The sequence below is a fragment of the Diadema antillarum genome, unplaced genomic scaffold (assembly GCF_040938485.1).
Source record: "Diadema antillarum isolate AM-2024a unplaced genomic scaffold, OU_Dant_1.0 scf00000010, whole genome shotgun sequence".
NCBI lineage: Eukaryota > Metazoa > Echinodermata > Echinoidea > Diadematoida > Diadematidae > Diadema > Diadema antillarum.
The window spans coordinates 362,973-388,054 of NW_027270899.1; the positions used below are offsets into that span (position 1 = coordinate 362,973).

Sequence of the window (25,082 nt, forward strand, 5' to 3'; positions counted from 1 at the left end):
TTACGTCATCAAGAATGAAGCTAGCGGTGAAAACGCGTTCAGTTCGCATTCACATCCTACACGCACTCTCCGCGGTACAATTTCCCACTGCTCGAAGTATTGACCTGACTCGTCTTGCGCACGCGCGCACTCGTCCGTCCTTCTGAGCATGCTCATTTCAAACGTTCGTTCGACACATCGTCCAGAACCTGCAGAAACAAATTAAAAGAGATATCGAGAGAGAAATAAACAGAAAGTGAGTAAAAAAGACAGAAGCACCAGAACAAATGCATTACATAAAGATGTGCTCACATATTATCAAGACAGTTTTAGCACGAATTTAACTGCGAGGAGGACGGAATGTACTAGATTATTCATCATGCATATAGATAGGTTTACCCTCCTTGTATGCTTTTCACCCACCATGACGCCATTATACACCAGTACAGTACCCACTATTACGTCATATTAACCAGTATACTTCTTACATAGAACGTATACCGGTACACACTACACTCAGGTGCTTTTGCGGTACAACTTTTGAACTCGTTTAAGAGAATGACAGACCGTGTTTGCAATCGTGTGATGCATGAGTTACGAATAGAGTAAAAAAAAACGATACTTAGACAGATTGACTTGAATATGAATTATGCGATGAGAGCCTCACAGACTGTCATAGATGCATAGTTTGCCCTTTTCTTCATTTTTTTTGTTTATTGTTATCACCCCATAAAACATTTAATCGACGAGAGTTCTTTCATGATGAAACGTCTTCCCTCCTTACATTTGTATGAATATAACATTTTCGTCTAACATATTCGATGGTTACAAGCTATTTTGCGGGGTGGTGAGGGGGCGGAACAGAGAGCAAAAGCGAGGTGCATGAGTGCTCGTCTTCAAACATGAATACCAAGAATTTTTAGAGTCTTCAGGAGGAAAAAAAAATAGAGAGACACCGACAACCGTTACGGGGCGTTGGCCTTTAAAATGAAATGATCCTTGTCATACTTCGTCGATATGAAGGGCAAGTTGAAATGGGAGGAATTCCAGTAGGCGGAGAAAATAGCGAACATACCAACTACGCCGTACAGTTACACAGTGATTGATCAACACAGCATGATAGTCCTGGTTTTTACTTCTTATCATTTTCTTCTCTCTGTCTCCCCCCCCCCCCCCCCCCCATTTGAAAGATTGCACGTGCGTGCCTCCATGTTATTCTCGGCCGGCAACGTATCTGCTTTTACCATGCCATCAAGAAAGTACCTTAAAAGGTCATGGAACCAAGGCGTTTGCCCCGATCTCGGATAATTAAAAGGCCACGAGCACAATGGTAGTACAGTCTTCTCTTACCACCTCTCTCCCACCTTTCCCCCCTCCTTCTCGGTGGGGGTGAGACAATGGGGTCTCTGTCCTACCCTGGGTAAGGATGCGCTCCCGCCATGCACGTACCGGGCCTTATTTCTTAAGGAGCAAGGAGGGGGGGGGGGGGGGGCATTATGCTTATGATGGAGAGCCGTATATTATCATCGTACCCTATCGGATAAACATTACCGGGTGGTTTGAAGATTTCCTCCTCCCTCCATCCTTTTCACCAGCCCCCTTCCTCATTCCATCGTTCCATCTCCCTGTTATTTCCGCCCCTTTTACTATAATAATGCTTCTGGTCTACTACTCTAGGGGGACGTTGGTCGGGATGAGTTTAGCAGTGATACGATGTATGCCATGCAAAGTAAAAGTTTCCAGGGCCCCTTTTATCAAGAAACGGCTGGGCATATCGCTACTTTAACCAGGTCCTTCATTCATCCCGAGCAATGTTGAGTATCCCTACAGATTCAAGCACTTTTTAAAATCATTTCATTCACCCACTCATTTATCTCACCACTTATTTGATTGTTATTTTACCAGGGTTGTAGCTTAGTGAGCTATTTCATTCCTTTTAATCTACAACAGCAATAAAGAAATTCACTTTCGGATAAAGATGTGTTTTAGCATGCGTGTGTCGCGTCTGCCACCATTTTCTCACCCATTAAGCATCCTTCCGCCCTGGTGGCGTCACAGGCTACCTCGTTGATGTACCGTGGGAAGTAATCCTCCGATAACTCCGTCGTGACGATACAAGACGTACATAACTGAAGGTATCCCTCTCCATTCGGGGAGTCGTTTCTTTCGCAGTAACCGATGGTACTCGTTTCTAAAGAGAAAGGGAAGTGTGTAAATGCAAATGTCGATGGGTCAGACAGGGATATTTATCCTTTCTCTAATTTTTCAAGGCAAAATGTTGTTCGTTTGCATTATATAAACAATGATAACCTATTATCAAATTGATGTTCAAACCTTATCTTCGACAGTAGCAAATGACTAAAAGCTTGATATCAGATAAACTTTGCTTTGTTCTAGCTTTAGTTTTACGTGCATTTGTTTATTTGTGTCTTTGTCTGTTTCTCGATATCGAATCCCAGGAATCAGCTCGTCTTGTACTATCAATACACGTGGACGTTCAGCGATGACAACGAAATCCGATCTTCGGATCTTTGGTAACCTTCGTTTACAGACAACAAAAATATGACCCATGATGATTACAGCAATGATCGTCCCTGACGATCCCGAGATCGAGAGAAACAGAGGGACAAAAGAAAGGAAGAGAGAGAGGGGGGGGGGGAGAGAATGAGAAACTGGATCAGAAGAAGGAGGATGAATGGATAGTAAGAAAGGAAGATACATCACAAGATAAAGCTCACCTTCTCCACCTATCGATCGTATCGTCCTTGGAGACCGCTTTTGCTCCGGAGTGATGAAGCTGTGGTGAATTTGTTGCTGGATGTCTGCCGGTATATCGGGATGATGTCCCTCACGGAGCAACGCCTCGATATCTCTCTTGCGTAATCTCCTTTTGCTTTGTGTAGTCTGTCAGAATAATGATAAGCCGAACATGACGTACACATTCTGGTGCAAACTAATTGGTTAACTATGGGAAAGTGTATCAAGCAGTCGTCATCTATAGAAACTATCACATCAATTAGGAATTGGACTGCGTGTCGCCTAAACCGAGAACTACTGCGGCGGATATGACATCACGTTGAAGACCCCATCAAGCGATGAAAATTCTTTGAAAAAGATATTCATAATTTCTCTCTTTCCTTCCTTTTCTTTTCTTCTTTTTTCCTTTCCTTTCGGGTTCTTGTCACCATTCCTCCCCCCTTAAAACCAGTAGGATCGAAATTTGGACTCGCTTTAAGAGAGAGAAAGAAATATAGATTCGTCTACCCCGTACAACGGTAGCTCAAGCGTAGACATCAGAGATGATTCTATCATAGAAGGAGTCACGTGATGTGATATCCACGTAATATCACAGTGACCCGGAAGTGGCAAGTAGAAACTGATTGCTATCAGATACTCATTGTCACGTTTATAGACATCACAGTGATCCCATTATCTCCTCTCCATTATCTTTTTCACAAAAATACAGATTTTTTGTTTGTTTCTCCCTGGAAATCCAAGTTGTAAGATCGATGCACGGATTGACTTGGAGCTAGGGAAGTGCATAGTTGATTCAAGGAGGTATCACCTCCATGGTTAATTTGTGGCTCGTACCTGGTTCGACGGAAACGAGAGTAAATTTGCAAAGTTGTCTGGGCTGTGGTCCATGTACATGGTGTTTCGGCCCGCCAGCTCTTGTAGCATCTTTTGGAGGGCATCGGCCGTTTGGCGCCGACACCTAGTACTGCTCCGTCTTACTCTATGCAAGGCACCCTGCAGAAGAAAAAGCACGACACCTACAAAGGTCAGTTGAGAATCCGGTCCCACGTCATTGCCACTTCTTTCCTCGCCCGGCGACTCGCAAAATATTGAGCGTGCACCACGGCGAGTGGTTTTTCCATTCAAGCTGGTGCCAGGGGTAGTAGGCAGGCATCTCTCTCTCTGTTTTTTACACCATGCCTCACTCGGGGTAATAAGATTACATACATTTTGCCCGAAAGAGACACCTTACCTACGCTGATATAGGGATACTCCAGGCATCGTACCCTCCTCACACTACGTCTGTAAGATCAGTGTACGTTAGCTGAGTGGGGGCTGTCAACCCCAACAAAAAATAAATTTGCTTGGCGATTGTTCATCCCCCCCCCCCCCACTTCTGATCAGATATCGAAGATAAAACCATCTGTGTTGCTATTCACTTCACCTTGATTATGATGGTCATAATGTTATGTGTATTTGTCAACAATCAGTATAGGCCTCATTTTATCCAATCGTGGATCATATTTCCCCGACATCAACATGATCAATGCGATGGCAACGAGAAATTAAATCAAATATGAATTCATTATGGAAGCCTGAAGCCCAGATACAAAGATGAACGATGCAAATTCCCGAATGGACAATGTCCAGACCATGCTATTTAAACTGCAGAGTAGGCTTAAATACATTATATTTTTTCCCGTTGATGCTTAGAATAACTTTATGCATTTTCATTTCATCACACAACTTAAAATGATATTGAATGTGTAATACTTACATTATTACTTTCTCCATTATCGTCAACATCAGTACCTGTAACGAGAATACAACATGAAAACATGATTAAGCACATTTCCTCCCCCTTTAAACAAAAAATCAAATGGCAATGTATACTCGGTGATGTCAACAGAAAGTGTTACTTGTAAAGGTCAACAACAAAAATGTTGGTCAATTAAGAATCGTCGTTGAAAGAAGACATCTGGGCCCCATTTCATAAAAGATGTTAGGATGGCAACTCTTGCTGGAATAGCAGCTTCCAATAGCAACAGCCAATCAAGAAGCTGGATTCTTATTGTTGCCATGGCAATTGTCATTCCAGCAAGAGTTGCTATCATATGAACTATTTATGAAATGGGGCCCAGATGTTTATAGCACATCATCATACGGTTCGGAGAATAAACTTTTCCGATCCATGGAAGATTTTAAATCTCCAGTAGACGTATTGATAGACGATATCATTATTTGCATGATATCCACATAGGGTAGAGTAACGTTTTGCTTGTTGTCTCCCTGACTATTATCACATTAGATACACTATAATATACTATACATACATACATACATACATACATACATACATACATACATGTACTACGTAATTTGTTTAGACTGAGCTATGTGAAGAAGGAAATATTCCTGCGCGACCTTTGTTCTCACTAGGATAATCAGGTTTGGGTCTTGATATTTGAATGTCCCCTGAATGCTTAATCTTCGTCATCCTGCTAAACGGAGGCATGACGGGGGACAATCTGACGAAGATCAGAACATACCGGTGCAGGTGTTGAATGAGGCGGTCCCTTCACAGGACTGCGCTCATCTACAAAATAATCTTGATATCTAAAATTTCGCTTAAACGCAGACATAAGTTTACTTCTATGAGGTGTGGCACATCGCATGTGTACAAACAGAAAAAAGAACCCCAACTAATATCCAGGTTGCATCGTTCTTTCGGAAAGCAGTCGCCGAAAAGAATTCCAAATACCGGCGTGTGACAAAGAGATCGTCAGTTTAATAGTTGAGCATTTACTTCTTTTTGTTTTTATAGGTAACTTTAGTGGAAGTATCTTTTAAATGCTTTCGTGGTACGTATTCTATTTCATTTGCAAGGAGCGAAGTTTTGGAATCGTTTGCCCAAAAGTATTCGAGAGGAAAGAACAAGGTTTTTTGTTTCGTAAAAATAAAAGATTTCATTCGTTAACGTTGGTTGATGATAAGGTAAAGGTTTATTATCATCTAAATTTCCAGTACTTCATATTGTCATTCTCGCATGATCATGCAAATATGTGCGTTATATATCATGTAAATATGTTTTGTTGTTAATAAGCTCAAACTCAATTAAAATGTGTGGTGTTGTGAGTCATGAATTCCGTGGCGATGGATGAAGGATTGACTTCAAGCAGGTGGTTAGCAATAGTTTACTATTCTCTCTCCCCTTCCTCTCTATCTCTAACACTCGCTACACTTAATGCACAGAATATTGTCCTGTACCCATCTGCGGCATTTGTCCGAGCCATATCATACGATGAAGCTCGATTATTGCGAATCTACTAAAGGTTGCTTCATATGATTAGCTTTACCAAGAAAATGTTGTTCGGTCGTTGTTTTGTTTTGATCTATTGTCTCTCTTCTTCAGATGGAGGATGGGGCTGAGGGAGGCTGCTTATTTTGCAATGGCATGCCATCTCTTGTCTAGTGCACTGCAATCATCAATCGCCAAAAATATCTCAAGTTGATTAAACAAAGTCAATCCCTCTCTCGATCTCGCTCTCTTTTTGCTGTCAGTATATCGACGTGTAATGGAATTTTGCAAAGTTGATGAAACTTGTCGTCTTTAAATGAACTCCATCTAGACTGGCCCTTCGAAATTGATTTGTGAAGCAATTTGCACCGCCGCGTTTCTGTGGCTTTTGTCCATTTTCTCGTTTATCTGTCTCTTGTGATAAAGACACCACAATATCGGATGGAGCATATATAAGTAGATAACTGATTTTATAATGACGTAGATATTCGAATTCTGTATGCGATTGCCTGAAAAACGCTGTCAATGTATTAATGTCGATGTATCTTAAAGTAAAAGACAAGGAGAAACCAATGCACTGTATCGGAAAAAATGTGATATTAGAAATAAAATTTGATTTGAATTTGAATTAAAATTTGAATGCATACGCGATCATAGGGAAAAACTATCTAGATTAGTATCACATATTTCGAATAACATGCAGTAGGAAAAGGGAGGGCTCAATGACCTATGACCGAGGTCAATGGAGGTCAAAGGACGTCCGAATCGTACCTGTACTTTGTGACGAATTATGAGGCACGTCGTCGTGAATTGTGGGCAGGATGGCTGGCGGTGTTTCTGACGAGGAGAACACGGGCGGAAGGCTAGCTGAATGCACCCACATAGTGAAGTACTGAAGGAAAATACCCGCTAGTAATGTCAAAGATACCTGGACAAGACGAAAAGAGGACATACGACGAATTAGATAACATCAATTCCATGAAATACCAATCTGCCACACTTGGAAAGAAATACCCTTCAAAACCTGCATACATTAACAAGGTGTGCTTGTGCACGCGAGTACACACACACAAGCACACATAAAGTCAAAGATAATGCCTAATTATCGCATAAACAAACTTTTCTGACAAAATTCCAACTCGAAAGCTCACATAGATTTGGGCTTTGATTTCAATTGACCTCCCCATGCATGCAGTTCTGGTTATCAGTGTTTTTTTCCATAATCTTTTATTGATTCCATATTCAATGCAATTTCATGATAGATCGAATCACATGTATTACAGAATCCACGATTGAACAAAACACAATTATAATGAAATCAAGCCAAGCTGTACTTTCAGCTGAAACAGTGCATTCGTAAATGTTTGTATTTACATGTTCTATTATCATACTTATTGTTAAGTTTGTTTTAAAAAAATACCATTCATTCTCCATATCCCTCTTTGTCATTTCTCTCTCTCAAATACACGAACTCGTTTTCTCTTTTCTCTTCTGTTTACACTATCCCAGACCTAACTACCTCGATCAGACTTGAGTGAAATGGCGAAAGCAATTTGTTTTCGATTTGCACGTCATAGCGCCGGCTGTCCTCATTATTTTGCTCAGCTTCATACATCACATTTATTTTCAGGTCGATGAAATATTTGACTATTAAAACGCCTGTGCAATTGTTAAACGCTGATGAATCGATCACTTAAACGAGCAACAATATCGTGGCGGATTTTCCACGCACGATATACCATCAAACCGCCGTGTTCAAAACACCAAACTTGATTATGAATTTCGGCGATTTCGTGGCTAAACGTGGGTAATTAACCACCTGTCTTAGACCTAGCTCTCTGTGGGTAGGCCCTATGTATGTGTTTGCGCGCTTGCGTTTCTGCGCTTTATAATTATGTCCGAATTTTTGTTTATTTCTTGAAATACATGAGCCGTCCATCTCACCCCCAAGGAAAAAAAAATACATAAGGAAAAATCTTTCGCAAATGTGGAAATTACCATCATATTAACTTTCTGGCGGCGGTAAAGTTGAATTAGTTGAAGTTGAATCAGTTTTATCAGTAAAGTGTGTTTCGGGAATACCAGGGCATTTCAAAACCCCCAATGTCACAAGGTGCGGAATTGCCAAGTAGCAAATGAAGATGATGAAATCGATATGCATACACATACATACGATACGTGCATGTATGTAATATAATATATAACATAATATGTGCAAACAAAATATTCATTAGAGAACTACACGGATCCTGTCATGTCATGTGCAAAGCTCTCTATAAAAACTAGCGTAGTTTTCATTTTAAGCTCGCTCATTCAAAGCTATTCGGTAACCATATCTATGTACATCACACGTGCATTCTATGTTGGATAAATAACGCTATTTATCTTTAAGAGATTTAATGGTTTGCATGGACTGATCCGATATTGACCCTGCTCACGCTGAATAAGCCCCAAACCGTAAAAGTATGACGTCATATGTTTCCATAAATAACGTACCGGACAGTGAGATATTATATTATGTGTTACAGGACAATGAAGTAAAGAACCCGGGCAAAAGCGACCAAGTCTTGAACGGATACGGCTAAAGCCAATTTACCTTGTTCACTCGTCGAGAATAAATTGTTCACTATCATTACACTCGCTTGGCTAAGTACATAGTAAGAGATAATGAAGTCAGAACTTGAACCTTACATCTCTAAAGGTCACTACATGCAAAAGAACCCAATCCGAATTGTTTCCATGGCAGTAGAGCTACAATATTGTGAGGCATGACGGCCCAACATTATTTTACGTCTTTAATATCCGTCCAATGTAAATAGAATGTCACAGCGTCTGACATTATTACAATAGGGGCATAATTGCTCGTGCCACGATGCACCCCAAATATGATATAACATTTTATGGAAAATATCAACCATCATACCAGTAACGGCGTAATCCGTTATCTCCCCCTCATTTGCCATTGTCTGCCTTTTCCGGGCAATCAATTACGAAAATTCAAAAGCGGACAGCAAACTTCATCTCTGAAGCCCACGGCTTCGCTCGTATAGTATGTGACGTCAAAATTGCAGGCACATTCATACAGGGGGCTTTCGATCCTCACTGAATTCATTTCAGTTTTCTCCCTGACTTATGAATCTGCTCTGTTGATAATGAACGGGCAGAACAGTAACGATCTGACGACTTTCCAATCCAGTCCCACTGGATGGGATCATTGGGTTGATATCGGTAAACACCTGAAACTGCGGTGTGTTATTATCTATCCCGCTGTGCGTAATCGAGTTTGATTGTATCAGAATGTGCCCTTATACCTTTATGCTTCAGTATGTATATACAACGTATGTGTGTGGTGATGTTCAAATATTACTCATTAACTTTGTTCAGTTGGCTTTCTGTTATATTCTTGTATGAAAAAGGAATGCAGAAATCAAATTAAATCAAAACCACTACAAACGCACAAACATAATTATAAACAAAATTATACACACGCGCACTATATGAAATAAATATAAGTATAGACATAGATATAAATATTATGAATATGAATATAAACGTGAATATAAATATAAATATAAATATAAATGTGTGTGTGTGTGTGGGGGGGGGGGTGTTGAGTAATACAGTAGTCCGCGTGTTGGTCAAATGATATCATCATTAATAAAACAGAACTCCAGAAATGGGCATGTATCATGCTGTCAATACCGACATTTTATTTGAAGAACACATAAATATGCGGGCACCTTGCCCTTTGTCAAGTGATTTTAAACCCATCTGTGTGTTCTTCAAATAAACCGTCGGTATTGACAGCATGATACATGTCCATTTCTACAGTTCTGTTCTGCCATTGATGATATATATTTATATGAATATATACCCAATGATAGTTTTCGTACAAACTATTACAATGCAGACTTGCGTACACACAGTGTCCTGAAGTCGTCTCGCCAACAGAACAGGCACTGAAGCCTCCTAAAATATATTTTATTGAAATACTTCAATTAAAAAAAAAAAAAGATTTTCCATAGCACTGTCTTGTTTCCATTTTCAGTTGAGTTCAGTTTATTCCAGCACACCCGAGGCCGAATCCCGCGATAATGTGCAATTAAAACATACAATCCTTAAATGGGCATTCCTCATGCATTAACGAAAGGAGGGGGGGGGGGGGGGGGGGGGTCATAGGAAGATCGAAATAAAGCATGGCCAGGGTTTATCCAAACACCATCAAAATGAATAGTGTAGTAGGAATTACATAACACAACACATATATTTTGGGAATGAGTTATTTGGATATCAGCTATTATCAAGAGACATATATAGTGATTTAATGAATATCTAAAATATAAAATATAACATTATACTTCACGAAGAGATGTTATGACAGAAATGAAGTCGTGGCTTACTCATCATCCATGACTCGGACTGATATCCTACAGAATTTTCTCTGACATAAGCTATTCATATCGTTTTGCAGTATGCATATGATATAGTTTGGCAAAAAACAACAACAAAACAAACAAACAAAATTGCTTCATCTGATGAGATAAAGCGGATTAGTATCTTCCATTGCAGACCAATCTTCGGCAGCGTTGTACCCCACTTTAATTGATTACTTGGTTCCATCAGCCTATTCGCGCAGTTACAGCAGCCGACGCTTCCCCACTGTTTTCGTTTTTTCATGTACGAATTGCAGTGAGTATAACTATCTCAAATGCTACATTTAAAGCCATTTTATTCGGGTAAGATACGAGACATCAGCGAGTTATAAAATTAATGACTACGGGGAGGAAAAGAGAAAGAGAAAGTGAGGGTTAGAAAGAGATAAAAAGAAAGATAAGGAGAGGGAGCGTGGAAAGAGAAGAAGACAAAAGTGGGCTTATGCAGTAGATAATGGCGTACTGTGGGAATTACAGCGGATGTAAAAAAAAATGAGCCACGTAAACGCAGAAACATACACAGCCAAAAATACATCCCCACAAAAAAGGGCAGAAAATGAGAGAAAGAGGAGGACGAGAGTTATCATAATAAGCTCATTAATTGTGTGTGTTTTATATGTGATTGAATGCATCACATACATACACACAACATGTGTGATGTGAATGCGTGTTTGTGTGTTTGCGTTTGCATAACTATGTGTATATCCTTGTGCGTAATTGTAGGAACGGCGATGAGTATAAAAAGCGATATGAGAAGAAACACATAAATCATAAAAAGAATACAAGAGCGAAAAGAAAGCCCTGTATTCTGTGACAGAGAGACGCCACTAGCAGGCACTCAAGGCGGCCCGGATGACACGAACTAAGCCGATTAAGTTCACTCATCCTCGGCCAAGTGACGCCTAAAATCAACACCCACAAAGAGCTGATCTTCCCGTAATGGAATTGGTCATTTCCATTAATCACGTGAACAACCTTTATCAAGGTTACAATTGTGCGAGTCCCCGTACCATTGAACTGGGGTCGTGCCAGTGCCTTCTCAATTCAATCTTCCATATAATTAGAGAAACATAGAGAAACCTAGAGATTGGATAGGCGTAATGTATCATGGGGCATGAACAGGTAGATAGATGGATACGACATCTACTGAATGGACAATAATCTATAGACAGACATATCATGTGCAGACAGGAATATGGATAGATAGATTCATTATAAAAAAAAAGACATACATGTATTGATATCTTAAGAGAGAGGAAGAGAACGATAAATATGAAAGAGAAAACGAGCTCAAGACACTTTTGACGTCTGTTGAACAAAAAGCAGGGACTTTATCTATACTCTCCACACATCGTAACTTACCCTTTCTCTTTTTTAATGCTACAAACATCGGTATGCAGCTGTGCCTTTACGTTGCATATACATTTAAAAAAAAAAATTAATCGAATGAATGTTAGATTAAATTCACTTATCTAATATCAAGCGTATCACGTTACAAAAAAGGAAAAACCGTCATTTTTTTCTTTTACCCAGCAGGAGGAAGAGTACAAAGGAAAGCCAACAACAAACAAGCTGTAATTTTGTGCTGCAGAGAGCGGTCTATTGCTTGCTTTGTGTCTATATAGGAAAACTCAACCGTTACCATAGATCATCCCACGACTTTTTCCCCGAGGTGCTGAGAGAAAATTTTGTTGTTGCGCTGCCTTCTGGTGTTATGGCGGTAATGAATGATGATTAAGATACAAACTACACCACGCGCTGTGCATTAGAGACATCGGCAGTACAATTCGCAGGCAGCTTAAATGCTCAGTATGACGCAGGTATAATACCAGTGCTCCCGAAGCACTCTTTCTATGTCTAACACGACACCTAATTTTCTCCATGGATTCATGGCGTTTTGAAGCCACCTGACATGGTGATTGTGCACAACTCCGTTTTAAGGAGAAAAGGCTTTGTCCTTTTAGTGAGAGGGTAAGGCGTGTGAGAAGCGCTTCGGTGACTCATTTGTCAAATCGGTATAGATTGTATCATTACTGACAACAAACTACATGGTATGAGACGGAGCCAAGTGTTGCAGTCATTACTGGGGTACAAGCGGTGTGCGCATGCCGACGTTCGTCTGAAAGAGGGCAGTGTGATGTTTTCTTAGTATTTGGCTATTATTTTCCTTCCTTCCCCTACCCCAGTCTACCCCGCCTTCAACCACACACACACAGATCAGTTGAGGTCATTAGGAAGTATCGGTAACATATAAACCTCATGCCTCAGCTACGTGTTTGTTTGTTTGTTTGTTTGTTTGTTTGATAGTTTTTGTTTTTGTTTTGTTTTGGGTTTTTTTCAATTTCGATGCTGGTTTGCTTCTCGATTGTGCAATGGTTTCCAAACGTTTCTATCCTAAAAGCCCTTCTACGTGTAGCTTCAAAATAGGCGTTTTAGTTTCGGAGTCGAGCTTCGGAGTCAGAGTTCATGTCAGTGAATAGATAGCCTGCCATCTAATCTCGACGTCTTCTCGGTATAAATCCACTGCCATATCGAGTCTTATTCGGATAATCCTGTCTAATGTCAATGTTACTTCGACACCATGTCGATGTGAAGAATGGGAAGTGGAAACGCAGTAGGATCGCTGACATTTTGATCACGTCCAAACGATGCTCGGAAAAGTTGCTTACGGTGAATTGAAATCATTTCTGTTTATGAATGCCGAGACGTAATTATTACAATTATGTACTTGCTAACATAAAAGGTCTGTTAAAATGTTGCGTTCCTGTCGGAATAGATGGGAGTAAGGGAAGTAATCTGATATTAGTTTACGTTAATAGTTTCCATAACAGAAAAGGAAGAAGCTTTTCTGAAGAAAACAAAAACGAAGATGGAAATCCGGAGAATGAGTCCCAAACGCACCCGATTCCCACGATGTTTTTATTTCTCCAACGTGCGAACGGATAAACATTTAAACTGAGAGATTTCAAAATGTGGTTTAATCATCTCTGAACAAACGCCTTCAGATGCCACAGATCAACACAAGATCGACACAGTGTACTGACGGGTTGTCATGGTCGCGACGGAGTTCAGCCTGAACACACTGTATGTTAGCTTTTCCTGCGCACTCGATATAGACTACGTCGCACACAGAAATAGATAGGGTCAAAGAACCGCAACCAAAAATATTGGCCGTCCTCATGTGACACGATGAACTGCCTTCGTTACATGATCACTCCTCTTATTCGTTGACAGGATGCGTTTTGCTTGTCAGCGAGGATAAGATCGGAAAAACAAATGCCAGAGTGAACAAAGAGTGTCTACTTTTACTACATAACTTTTGCCTCGCATCTCGTACATTGGCTGAAAATGGGAAAGCCATTCGAAAAAGCCGAGAAGTGGATGGGGAGATGGGACGGGAGGGAGATGGAGAGGGAGAGAGATGGAGAGGGAGAGAGAAAGAGACAGGGGTGGAAGCTATGATGGAAGATTCATGATCATGAACTAGCGCGAAACTAACACATACATGTAGGCCTACTCGATGACAAACGCAAATATATACAACCATAATGAATTGCCCATTGATACAATTGAAAACATTTCCAGACTTTATGGCTTTTTCTTTTGTGAACGAAAAGTACCAGATCGCAAACACGTTTTCTATCAGATGATGACTTTGACATCACATCGTGCAAGTTTACTCTTATCATTGTGACGTTTCATTTAGGGATTGCCCCTAATATCACATCAAAATATGAATCGAACGTAATATCAAGACGCTTTGTTGTTTTGAATGAAGACACACGATTGTGTGGGTTGAATTTCCCCTCACGTCTTTTCCATATTACAGTAATCTCCTTTTGCCCTGAGAGAATTAAAGTTGAATTCATTTCATTCTTATGAATGAATGGATATTGATATCATTACGCTAATTGTTAGCAACTGTAAAATTGCTTTTCAGTAATGAAATTGTCTTGAAAACAGGAAGAAGGGAAAAAGGAGAAAGAGAACACAAAAGTTTTGATTTGCACGAATGACGAAAACATAAAACTTTATTGAATTTTTTGATTTCTTTTTTCATGACGACCGGATCGATTACGTACCTCGTATCAATTCATTGAAGAGTTATTCAGTTCAGTTTATTTCTGCCTTCCGTTTCCGTTTTCATTACAATATATAACAAAATTTGACGATATGTCATAAATCAGTAATTTTGAATCGTTCCAATGCATTAATACAGATTGACATGTATACGATTGTATAATGAATACTTAAAGGAAAAAAATATACAACAATGTCAAATAAAATGTAACTTGTACGATAAGGAACAGTCTAAGTTGGGTGTAAATGATACATATACAATATCAGATAAAAATGGAAATGCAGGGGACCATCTTCATGAGCAGAGCTTGACTAGGAAGATGGCCCCAGATAAACTTACAACACAGTAAATTAAACTATCTTAAAATACAATTCTAGAAGTGCAGAAGGTGCATAGTGTTATGAAGTTTGTGTTGTGCTGTGAAGATGTTGGTCTGTAAAAATAATATGTATAACTGGGCAGTGATGGAATGCAGAGAAAAGGATATATTGATCTACGAATATAATGTCTATGGCAATTTTTGAGCAAAACTATCGGGAAATCGAAAGGCGGGATGTCATTGTCTCATTCGATGTTGATGATTTAAAACAAAATACACCCACACAGACTTCAAAAAACCCCGACTTTCTCTTAGGGAACATTATTTTTCGAGTTGAAGAATTTGGAATGTGATAACGAGGGTGTTAATGTATATATATATATATATATATATATATATATATATAAATTGTCACAGCAATAATGACGATAAAATGATGTAATAATGATGATAATGATATCATAATACCAATGGCAAAGGAGCTCCTTTAACATATTGTTTGCTTTAGAAAATATGCGGCTTTCACTTTTTTCATTGGTACAGAATCATGTGCACCTATATCTATTGTTGGAATGTCTGTCGTGTGTGAGCGAGACTTTCTCGGATCAGAGAACTTGGAAAAAGGAGTAACTATGGGTATCAAAGTGCGTTGAATCCAGCTCCCACGAGTCGTTACCCGGGGCATTTGGTTGACCTTGGCCCCTTTACACGTAGTTGTGGAAACATTTCGATGATCAAATCGGGACTCATTCTTAGTTAAAGCGCGCGTGCCGTAACAGACTCCGGCATAATAATGTTGTCACTCAGCATCGGCGAAAGCCTCGAATTGCCGACACTGACCATCACGTAGATTCACAGAACAACCATCCTTTACACTTCCTTGCACGAAGAAACTTAACAAATTGAGTGAACTTGAAATAAACAGAGAATCAGCTGATAAGCATGATCACCAAAGACAATAAAACAACAACAGCAAAGCAGAAGGCCAGCTAAGGTCTTTGACCCATTTGTCAAGATAAGATTTGATTTACATTTGACTGAGGTTTTTATATCCATATAAAAATCGTGAATTCCATGGCCACATCCTTTCTAAATCAGTTCTTGTTACTGTTGGAAACAGTTGCTTTCTTATTGCCCCCCCCCCCGCCTTTTTCTCTCATCTGCTGATTGTTTGGTTATCACGTGTCAACGCACAACTTTAATATTCCATAGATAGATACTTTATGCAGCAGCTTACTAGTATTTTGATCGCCAACAAGATCCACTACAAACGTGCAAGTTAGCAACGGCGTTATAATTACAATACGTCAGCCGTTCGAAGCCGAAATGCCCCATCATTTTTAATTGATCTCGAAATGAATGCATGCCGTGCCAGTGCATTTTGCTTTCATTAGCAGGTTTTTTTTTTCTCTCCCTCTCCCTCTGCCTCCTTCTTTCTGCGTATGCCAGTGCTTGTTGAAGTTTGCGTAGGATATGCTCGCGTTTCCTTTAATATTGTTAAGTGGGGCACGCTTCCCACTCTGCCTGAGAATGAATCATTCGGCTAGGTGTCCCTTGATCACCTGCCAGTGTAGTTGACGAGCGGGGAGCACGTGTACGAGAGAAGTTGGCAAGCGATCGGGATGAAAACAAGTTAGGATGATCGCTTCCACATACACTCCACGGCGGAGCATTGGTGGTGGTGGTACGTCGAAGGAGAGCGGATAGTCAACAAACGCCGTCTCGCCTCGTTGGCAAGGTTAGCAGCTAGAGCGTTTGGGAAGGGGTTGTCTGCAATTAGATCCTCGACAACCGCTCACCCAATTTATTTCTCCCTGTCTATCTCGATGTGAACGAATTTTCACACAGCTGCTCAGGTCAAAAAAGCATGGCTCTAAGTGTTGTAGGTATTGAGTTTGACAAACTTTAGTAATTCCTTTGGAAGAGAAATAATGATGTGAACGGTTTTCCATGTAAACATGGATAATATTACGTTACAACGTCAATGATATCGGATTTATGGTCATATTTTGCACTATCTCTGTAACGTACGGTCAGAAGAATACCTGTTTTTGTTTTTGTAAGTAGAAATTCTAAATCATGGAACAAATATCACTGCTTTTAGTTAAATTGTTGTGCAAATATTAAGCATTGTGTGAGAGGGGACAGGTGGTTTGAGACGTCAATAGAATGTGCACCGTTTAGAATGAGGCAACGACTTTAATAGCAACAATATTAAAGATGATGATGATAACAATAATGATGATGACGATAATAATGATAATGATAATGATAATAATAATAATAATAATAATAATAATGATAATAATAATAATAATAATAGCAACAACAAACCATGAGGAACTAAACAGTGGGCCTACAGTCTCAAGGTACATGCACTCCGTACCCCAGCTCAAAAAAAAAAAAATCTAAAGATAAGCTCCTGGGGATGAGACTACCTGAGCTCTTTTATCTTATCAAGGTCAGGGATGTTGATGAGCGCCTGTCAACTTTTGTCGGGGAAGCCCCCTCGTGTAGGTTTATGTAGGTCTCTAGCTACGAAGACAACCGTGTTCGAAACGTATGTATCTTTCACTACAGCATATCCGTATACAACATACTGTACTTTGTCTTTGTTAATACTGCAAACTTTTTTTTTCTCAAAGGGATGATTGATACTGTTTTGGTTGAGATTGGGGATTCAGATTTTAACTTTCTGTTAAAAAATCAAAGACCACTTGTGAAATATGAAAAAGTTTATTTGATGAAAATTGGTTTTGAAATGTTTGAGATATGCAAAAGCAAAGTAAGACACAGTCAGAGTGGTCCTAATAATAGGTGGACTTTATTAGGACTTCTTTGTTTTTGGATATCTCGGCCATTTCAAAACCAATTTTCATCAAATAAACTTTGAATTCTTCTTAGAATTGCATTCTCTTTCATATTTCATAACAAGTTTCTCATGATCTCGCAAAAAGATTGGAAACCTGAATTCCCATCTCAATCAAAACTATACCATGCCTTTTTAAACAATATTGCGTTCCGTGTTTGAAAGTCGAGAGGATTTTTTTGTCATCTCATTTGCGGATTATCATGACGTATGCCATTTACTACGTAATATCTACTCATTCTGTGTGTGTATGTGTGTGTTTGTGTGTGTGAAAGAGAGAGAGAGAGAGAGAATGAGAGAAAGGGAAAGTGACAAGGGAGCTTGAGGGAGAGAGGAAAAATAATACTATTAAATTTTTATAAGTCTTAAAAATCATCTAAATTGAAGTATTCGTATCATACTTTTTAGACCCCTCGTATTCAGAGAGGAAACACGTATAAACGCATGCTTCATAAGTGAGCCGGAAGTGAATATATTACTAACCCACTTTCGAACTTTTTTAATGGCCAGAGCATCTCTCAACTCTTACTTTGCTGTCTGCAAAACATCATTAAGATAGTATTATGGCTTTTGGCTGATAATAACTATCAATAGCTAACAATTACCCCTCTTCTATATAAGAATAACTATAATGGCTATGTTAGTACACCTCTACAGTATCTTATTGTCATTGATATGAACGTCGCTGAACGAATTCAATAACCTGATGTCTTATGTCTACTTATAATAAAACATTAATTTTACATGTACTTTCGTTTGATGTCAGTACAAATACACACACACACACACACACATGTTAAAGTTGACGAGAACACAGCGTTACATTTCACTCATAAACTGCACATGATTTAACGTGTATAAAAATTACTGTATGTATAAGTTTCATGTATGTTATGTAGTTATGATTGTAGCACTTTTTAGGCACTTAGGAAACATTGCATTAAGCGCTGTAATAATGCAAATTGATTTATCATCATTATTGTTATTATTATCTTTATTATTACTATCATTAACATCATTATTACTGTTGCTACTATTACTACTACTACTACTACTACTACTATATTGCATATCATAATATTTGTTAATCAACGTTAATTAATGTAAGTTAGCCCTGTTAATTAAGATCGCATAACTTAATAATGTAAATGTATATAATATGACATACAAAATCCACCTTATAAGGACACGTCATTATTAGTAAACCAATAGCTTTAGTACAGCAGTACCGCTTCGGCACAAAAGACACAGAATAGACGAGTACTAGCTACACACGTTAGGTATTGAGCATTTCTACCCATAACGCTCTGTGAAAAACAGAAAATGGCACGGTAATCATATCGACTCGGGGATAAAAGTTTTACACTGTATTGCTCATTACTTAATTTGCAGATAATCTCTTAGAATATTGTCCTCTACATTTGTATTGACTTCATCGAAAATAACATCACACATCAACTGCAACACCTGTTTTGAAACACCATAACATGACGTGTGTAAGGGCAGGGAGGTGAGAGGAAAGAGAGAAAAGACATGGTCAGTGTACAAGATAGAGAGAGATAGGGGGAGGGAGGTGACTGATTATATGTAGGCTCCAAGCATTCACAGTATGCACTTCCCTAAGTCCTCAAAAGCATGATTTAATCCAACGGGGACGTCAGCGCAAAATGGAATGCCAATGTTTAGCCGGGCGGATTAATAAAGGCCCTAAATGTGATTAGCGCGTAATTACTGATCGAAATGCACTTTGTATTTCCGCGCTCTTCCCCTGCCTACCCTCGCCAGCATCGCGTAAACGCAAACAGGCAGTGCATACGAAGTCATGATCGAGATATTCAGGATGGAGAGTGATTTCACATTCTTAAAAAAAAAAAATGGTGAGAGACAGCTACTTACAATCAGATTTGAAGCATTCATGGTGACAACAGTTTGGTTGGTAAAATATCCTTTGTATCGATCAGAATATATGCGACCAGCACCTTGCAAACTCCTTCTCCAACTGACAGGGCAATATAAAAAAATAAATAAAATCGCCGACTTCTCCCAATGCGTTTGTCAGCTCTCTCTCTCTCGTGAACAGACGTTGAATCACTCTCTCTACATAGTCCCTTCCTAGGTCATCACGAATCTCTATGGACTTGATCTAAGCAGTGAATCGGTGAGATTGCGAGTACAAACTGATAGTGTCGCTGAGAACCAGGAGTAAAACATGTTTGTGACTGGCGCCTGGCAATGTTTCACCTTTATATAAAAAGTGATGCTAGTCTCGAACCACGCGTCGCGACAAGTATTCTCGTTTGTGGCGTACTCCGGGAGAGTCGACCGTATGTCAGGGTTCGATGAAAGACGGGCGGTGCGATTGGCTCGTAGTAAGCCCCGCCCACAGGTCCATCGTTGAGAGGAAAGACGATGATGGTAACAATAATGAAAAGAACTGCGGCGAGAAAGCTCACGAGGCGTGCGTGGCCGTATAACCTCCTAGAAACTTGTTGGACACCCTCCTCCACGCGAGCCCGCGAGACGGGGATGCGATCTCACTTTTCTATCCCCGTGCAAGGTCTTTTGTTTGCTTGTCTGTTTGGTTTTTTGTTTATTAAACATCGTTTTTTTTCTCCATATGAGTATATGTTCCTTTTGACGACTGCATGCGTCAAGAACTTGGGAACCCAGACGAGTGGATCCATAGCAACCTTCACCTTAATCCGTCTCTGTCCGGAGACCAGACAGAGTTGCTAAGTTCAAAGAACCTTTGCAGACACTTCTAAGACACTTCTTCCGGACATCATTCTTGTTCAAATCTTCGCCATCTCGTCCGCAGTTGAGAATCTCTCCGTAACCTATCCACCTATCTGCATGTATATATCCACCTGTCTATCTGTCTATCTATCTATCTATCTACCTACCAATCTATCTATCAATCAATCTATCTATCTATCTATCTATCTAGATGACCAGTTATTGTTGCTTCCTTATCGGTCCAGTGAAACAAATTTAAAAAAATCAATTTGATATGATACAATACAACTATTTTACATTGGCTACTCTTTTCTGATAATACAATTATTAAAAAAACCAGTTTCATATATATATATATATATATATATATATATATATATATATATTTGTATATGTTTACATATTGTATTATATTGTTTGTTTGTTTGTTTGTTTGTTTTTCCTTAAAATTGTATCTAAAAATGTGATATTGGAAGTAAAAATCTATTTGAATTAACAAAAAAATGATGCAATCTCTCTTCATCCTTGAAGTATTGACAAACGTCATTAAAAAAGAAAGAAATCATGATGTCACACTGTTGCTAATGTCGCAATCACAATGATATCATGCACTGGAAGGCGTTGAACTTCACAAGGATATGGGTGACACGATATTTCCATTTAAGGGATCCAGGATGAGGACTTTTCTCCGGACTCCCTGGCGATGACTTGTGGCGACAGATCATGTCATTCAGTCAATCGATGACTTGTGGCGACAGATCATGTCATTCAATCAATCGATGACTTGTGGCGACAGATCATGTCATTCAATCAATCGATGACTTGGGGCGACAGATCATGTCATTCAATCAATCGATGACTTGTGGCGACAGATCATGTCATTCAATCAATCGATGACTTGTGGCGACAGATCATGTCATTCAATCAATCGATGACTTGTGGCGACAGATCATGTCATTCAATCAATCGATTACTTGGGGCGACAGATCATGTCATTCAATCAATCGATGACTTGTGGCGACAGATCATGTCATTCAATCAATCGATGACTTGTGGCGACAGATCATGTCATTCAATCAATCGATGACTTGTGGCGACAGATCATGTCATTCAATCAATCGATGACTTGTGGCGACAGATCATGTCATTCAATCAATCGATGACTTGGGGCGACAGATCATGTCATTCAATCAATCGATGACTTGTGGCGACAGATCATGTCATTCAATCAATCGATGACTTGTGGCGACAGATCATGTCATTCAATCAATCGATGACTTGGGGCGACAGATCATGTCATTCAATCAATCGATGACTTGTGGCGACAGATCATGTCATTCAATCAATCGATGACTTGTGGCGACAGATCATGTCATTCAATCAATCGATGACTTGTGGCGACAGATCATGTCATTCAATCAATCGATGACTTGTGGCGACAGATCATGTCATTCAATCAATCGATGACTTGTGGCGACAGATCATGTCATTCAATCAATCGATGACTTGTGGCGACAGATCATGTCATTCAATCAATCGATGACTTGGGGCGACAGATCATGTCATTCAATCAATCGATGACTTGTGGCGACAGATCATGTCATTCAATCAATCATATAGGACGTTTCCATTGACCTCGAATGTCGTTATATTGTCATACCGATACTCCTTTTGTTTTGATGTCCATTAGCGGAAACACAAAGACCCCTTACTTACGTGCCTTCTCCGATTGCTGCAAAGTAACAGTCGGAAATTCTTTAGAATCATATATGCGTCATTCAATGTTATTTCTGCGTGCTGAGTTTGAAGTTGAATTTCATAAGCACGATGAAAAGGCAATGTAATGTGACTGTGTGAGTAATGGAGAGAGAGAGAGAGAGAGAGAGAGAGAGCTTGATGATAATGAGATCATCAATATTCATAACAATAATGACAATCTATTAGTGATCATCATATCATTATGCATTTCTGACAAATTGATAAAACAATGTGATTTGTGATGATATCACACGTTGTATTTGGTTACGCTATTTTGTTAGATGGAAATAAATTATGATTGAATGGAATTGAATTGAATAAGGAATAATAATAATGCTAGCAATGATAATAGTGATGATAATGATAATAGAATACATAATAACTTTCTTGAACACTTGTTTTATCAGTTGATTATAAGTTACCTAAATCATCATGATCATGGTTTTTCTGTAGGGATGACAGAAAACTACAGGTAGATAATCTATGCAGTTGATAAACATCAAGTGTCTAAAGATTCCTGTATAACGGTCTTGACCTTGTCATGAGCTTACTGAATGTTCTCGCACGTTTTGCCATTTGATTATTAGTATAGAATTAAGATAATCTTTTCTAGCTCCTCTCCAAACTATGACACTATGTATGTGATATATAAAGCTGCATATAGATGTCTTATACAGCAAATTAAAAATATTTCGTGGTACAAAGTTTCGCAGTCGGTGTATAGGATACCAACTCTTATGTTTATGGCAGTACGACTTCTCCTTGTCAAATGTTTATCAATGTTTACTTCAATAAATGTTGTACCAAGTACTTCATGCAGATCTGTATCCATGATTTGAGTATCCCAAGTACATTAAAGTCACTGCTTACCATTGGGAGCATTGATAAAAGAAATGTTCGAGTTAGCACATTTTGACACATTTGATGCATATGTAAAGTTCAGTTGCATCACAAAACATCTTGCCGTATCAAATTTTCGCAATAAAACCACAAATATCAGGGGAAGTCACTATAACTTTCTCAATAAACCATATATGTGGACGGTTTAATCTAGAAACAATTTAAATAAAACTATTGTTCACATGTTGTACAATTATATAACAACACTTAACACCAATTATACTGATTAACATTGTTCCTATCCCTAACTCACATTATAGAACTATTTAGAACATGATGAAAGCTGTTTTTTTTTCAAACATTTTTTTTTATATCTGCAAATGGTAAATAGTGGATCTAATTCCCTGTCTTAGTCCTAATTTTAGCATGTCAGCATGTAATTTGTCTTCGCGAAATATACAGCAGTTGGAGGACTTTCTTTAATTCTAAGGACATTTCTCCCGAATCTACCTCGCATTTTCTGAGAATGTATGAAATAGACTGGAATCATAAGCAAACAATCCAAAATTAAAGTAGTCACTTGACTTTGGTAAATCATTGATATTCAAAAGAAGGAGAGTTGGTCCCGAAGCACACCCATGAGGTACGCAGCAAATTATTGGTTTGTACCACTTTACAACTTACAAATTGAAATCTGACAGTTAATAATCTTTAACCATTGAAGGGGCACACCTTGTGACCCATAGTGCTCTATAGTTTCTTTAACAATATCTTATGATTTATTGTATCTAACGCCTTTTAAAGTCAACGGAAATTACCAAAGTAACCATTCCTTTTCCGTTGTCTATCAGCTGAATAACATTAGCCAAATAATTAAAGGAAAGTCTTGTGCCAAATTTCTTTCTAAAGCCAGATTGATGTTTATAAAGTGTATTATTCTTCTTCCGTAGATGTGCTGAGAGCCACTCTGTATGCTCTATACACGACAATCCTCTTACGCTGATGAATACACGTTCACCAGGGATCATTCCTGTATGTTGCATCATAATAAGACTTAAAAACCACTTTGCAATGGTCAGATTTTTTTCGAGTCGTGTAGTTGTCTCAATCGTTAGAAACATTAATTAGCAAGGATTTCCCCGTCATTACGCAAAAACGTATCCAACGCTGGGTGTATATCTGAGGAAGCTGAATAATTACAATCGCCTCATCTTCCATAAGTCACCCAGCTCTCGGGAGAGAAAGCGAAGAGGGGACAGGGGGATTGATAGCCTGATAGCGGCGGACCTCTAAGCCCAAGGGGGAAGGGGGAACAATACCCGAACATCATCCCGCGCAGCCCACGTGAGCCCCCCTTCCTTCCTCTCTCATCTTCATTACCCTCGTCTAACGGTGTTGACGTGTCGAATCGCGTATATCGTGTTAAAGAGCTCCATTTACGCAGGGTTCCGACCACGGAACCTTTGAGACGTGGTTTGAACCCCCTTACCTGACGGAGGTGGGGATTTTACCCTCCTGCTGGAAGAGTTGCCTTCTGGGGGCATTACGCGCACGCTCGCGCCCATGGCTTTCACTCCTCAATCGCCACACTTGCGGTCAGGTGGTGAACGCAGGTATTGCCATGGCTACCAAACAAATCTGAGCCTCCGTCGGGCAACCTCGTGACCTACATTACTGGACACGAACTCACTTCCGAAACTCATGACCGAGGACCCCTTCAGAACTTTCATTGCTGGTGGCAAACTCCTCAGACATGTTTTTACTGATGCGTCTACGAGTGTCAAGTGGCATTTCAGATATTTTCAGTGTGATTTAATTATCACATTTTTCGAATATCGATTCTTGTAATGATAATAAGAGTAATGATGGTGAACATGGTAATAATGATAATGGCAACTGAAATGTTAGTTATAATCAGTAATTGTCATGGAATATTCTTGTTATTATTGCTATCATCATTACAAAAGATATCATTTCCTACAGCAACATCATTTTCGTCATCACTGTGCAGAGGTTGGCACAAAATATACATT

At 39.2% G+C, this 25,082-nt stretch overlaps 1 protein-coding gene across 1 annotated transcript; it reads right to left on the bottom strand.

Moving 5' to 3' along the window:
* LOC139720120 (uncharacterized) lies at nucleotides 1-24,804 on the bottom strand. Its single transcript, XM_071631494.1, has 8 exons — nucleotides 24,740-24,804; nucleotides 24,275-24,338; nucleotides 6,785-6,941; nucleotides 4,493-4,527; nucleotides 3,571-3,729; nucleotides 2,718-2,883; nucleotides 2,003-2,170; nucleotides 1-188 (listed from the first exon to the last, which is right to left on the bottom strand). The coding sequence occupies exons 1-8, from the start codon at nucleotides 24,802-24,804 to the stop codon at nucleotides 1-3; spliced, it is 1,002 nt and encodes a 333-aa protein (XP_071487595.1).
* Nucleotides 24,805-25,082: the final 278 nt, after the last annotated feature.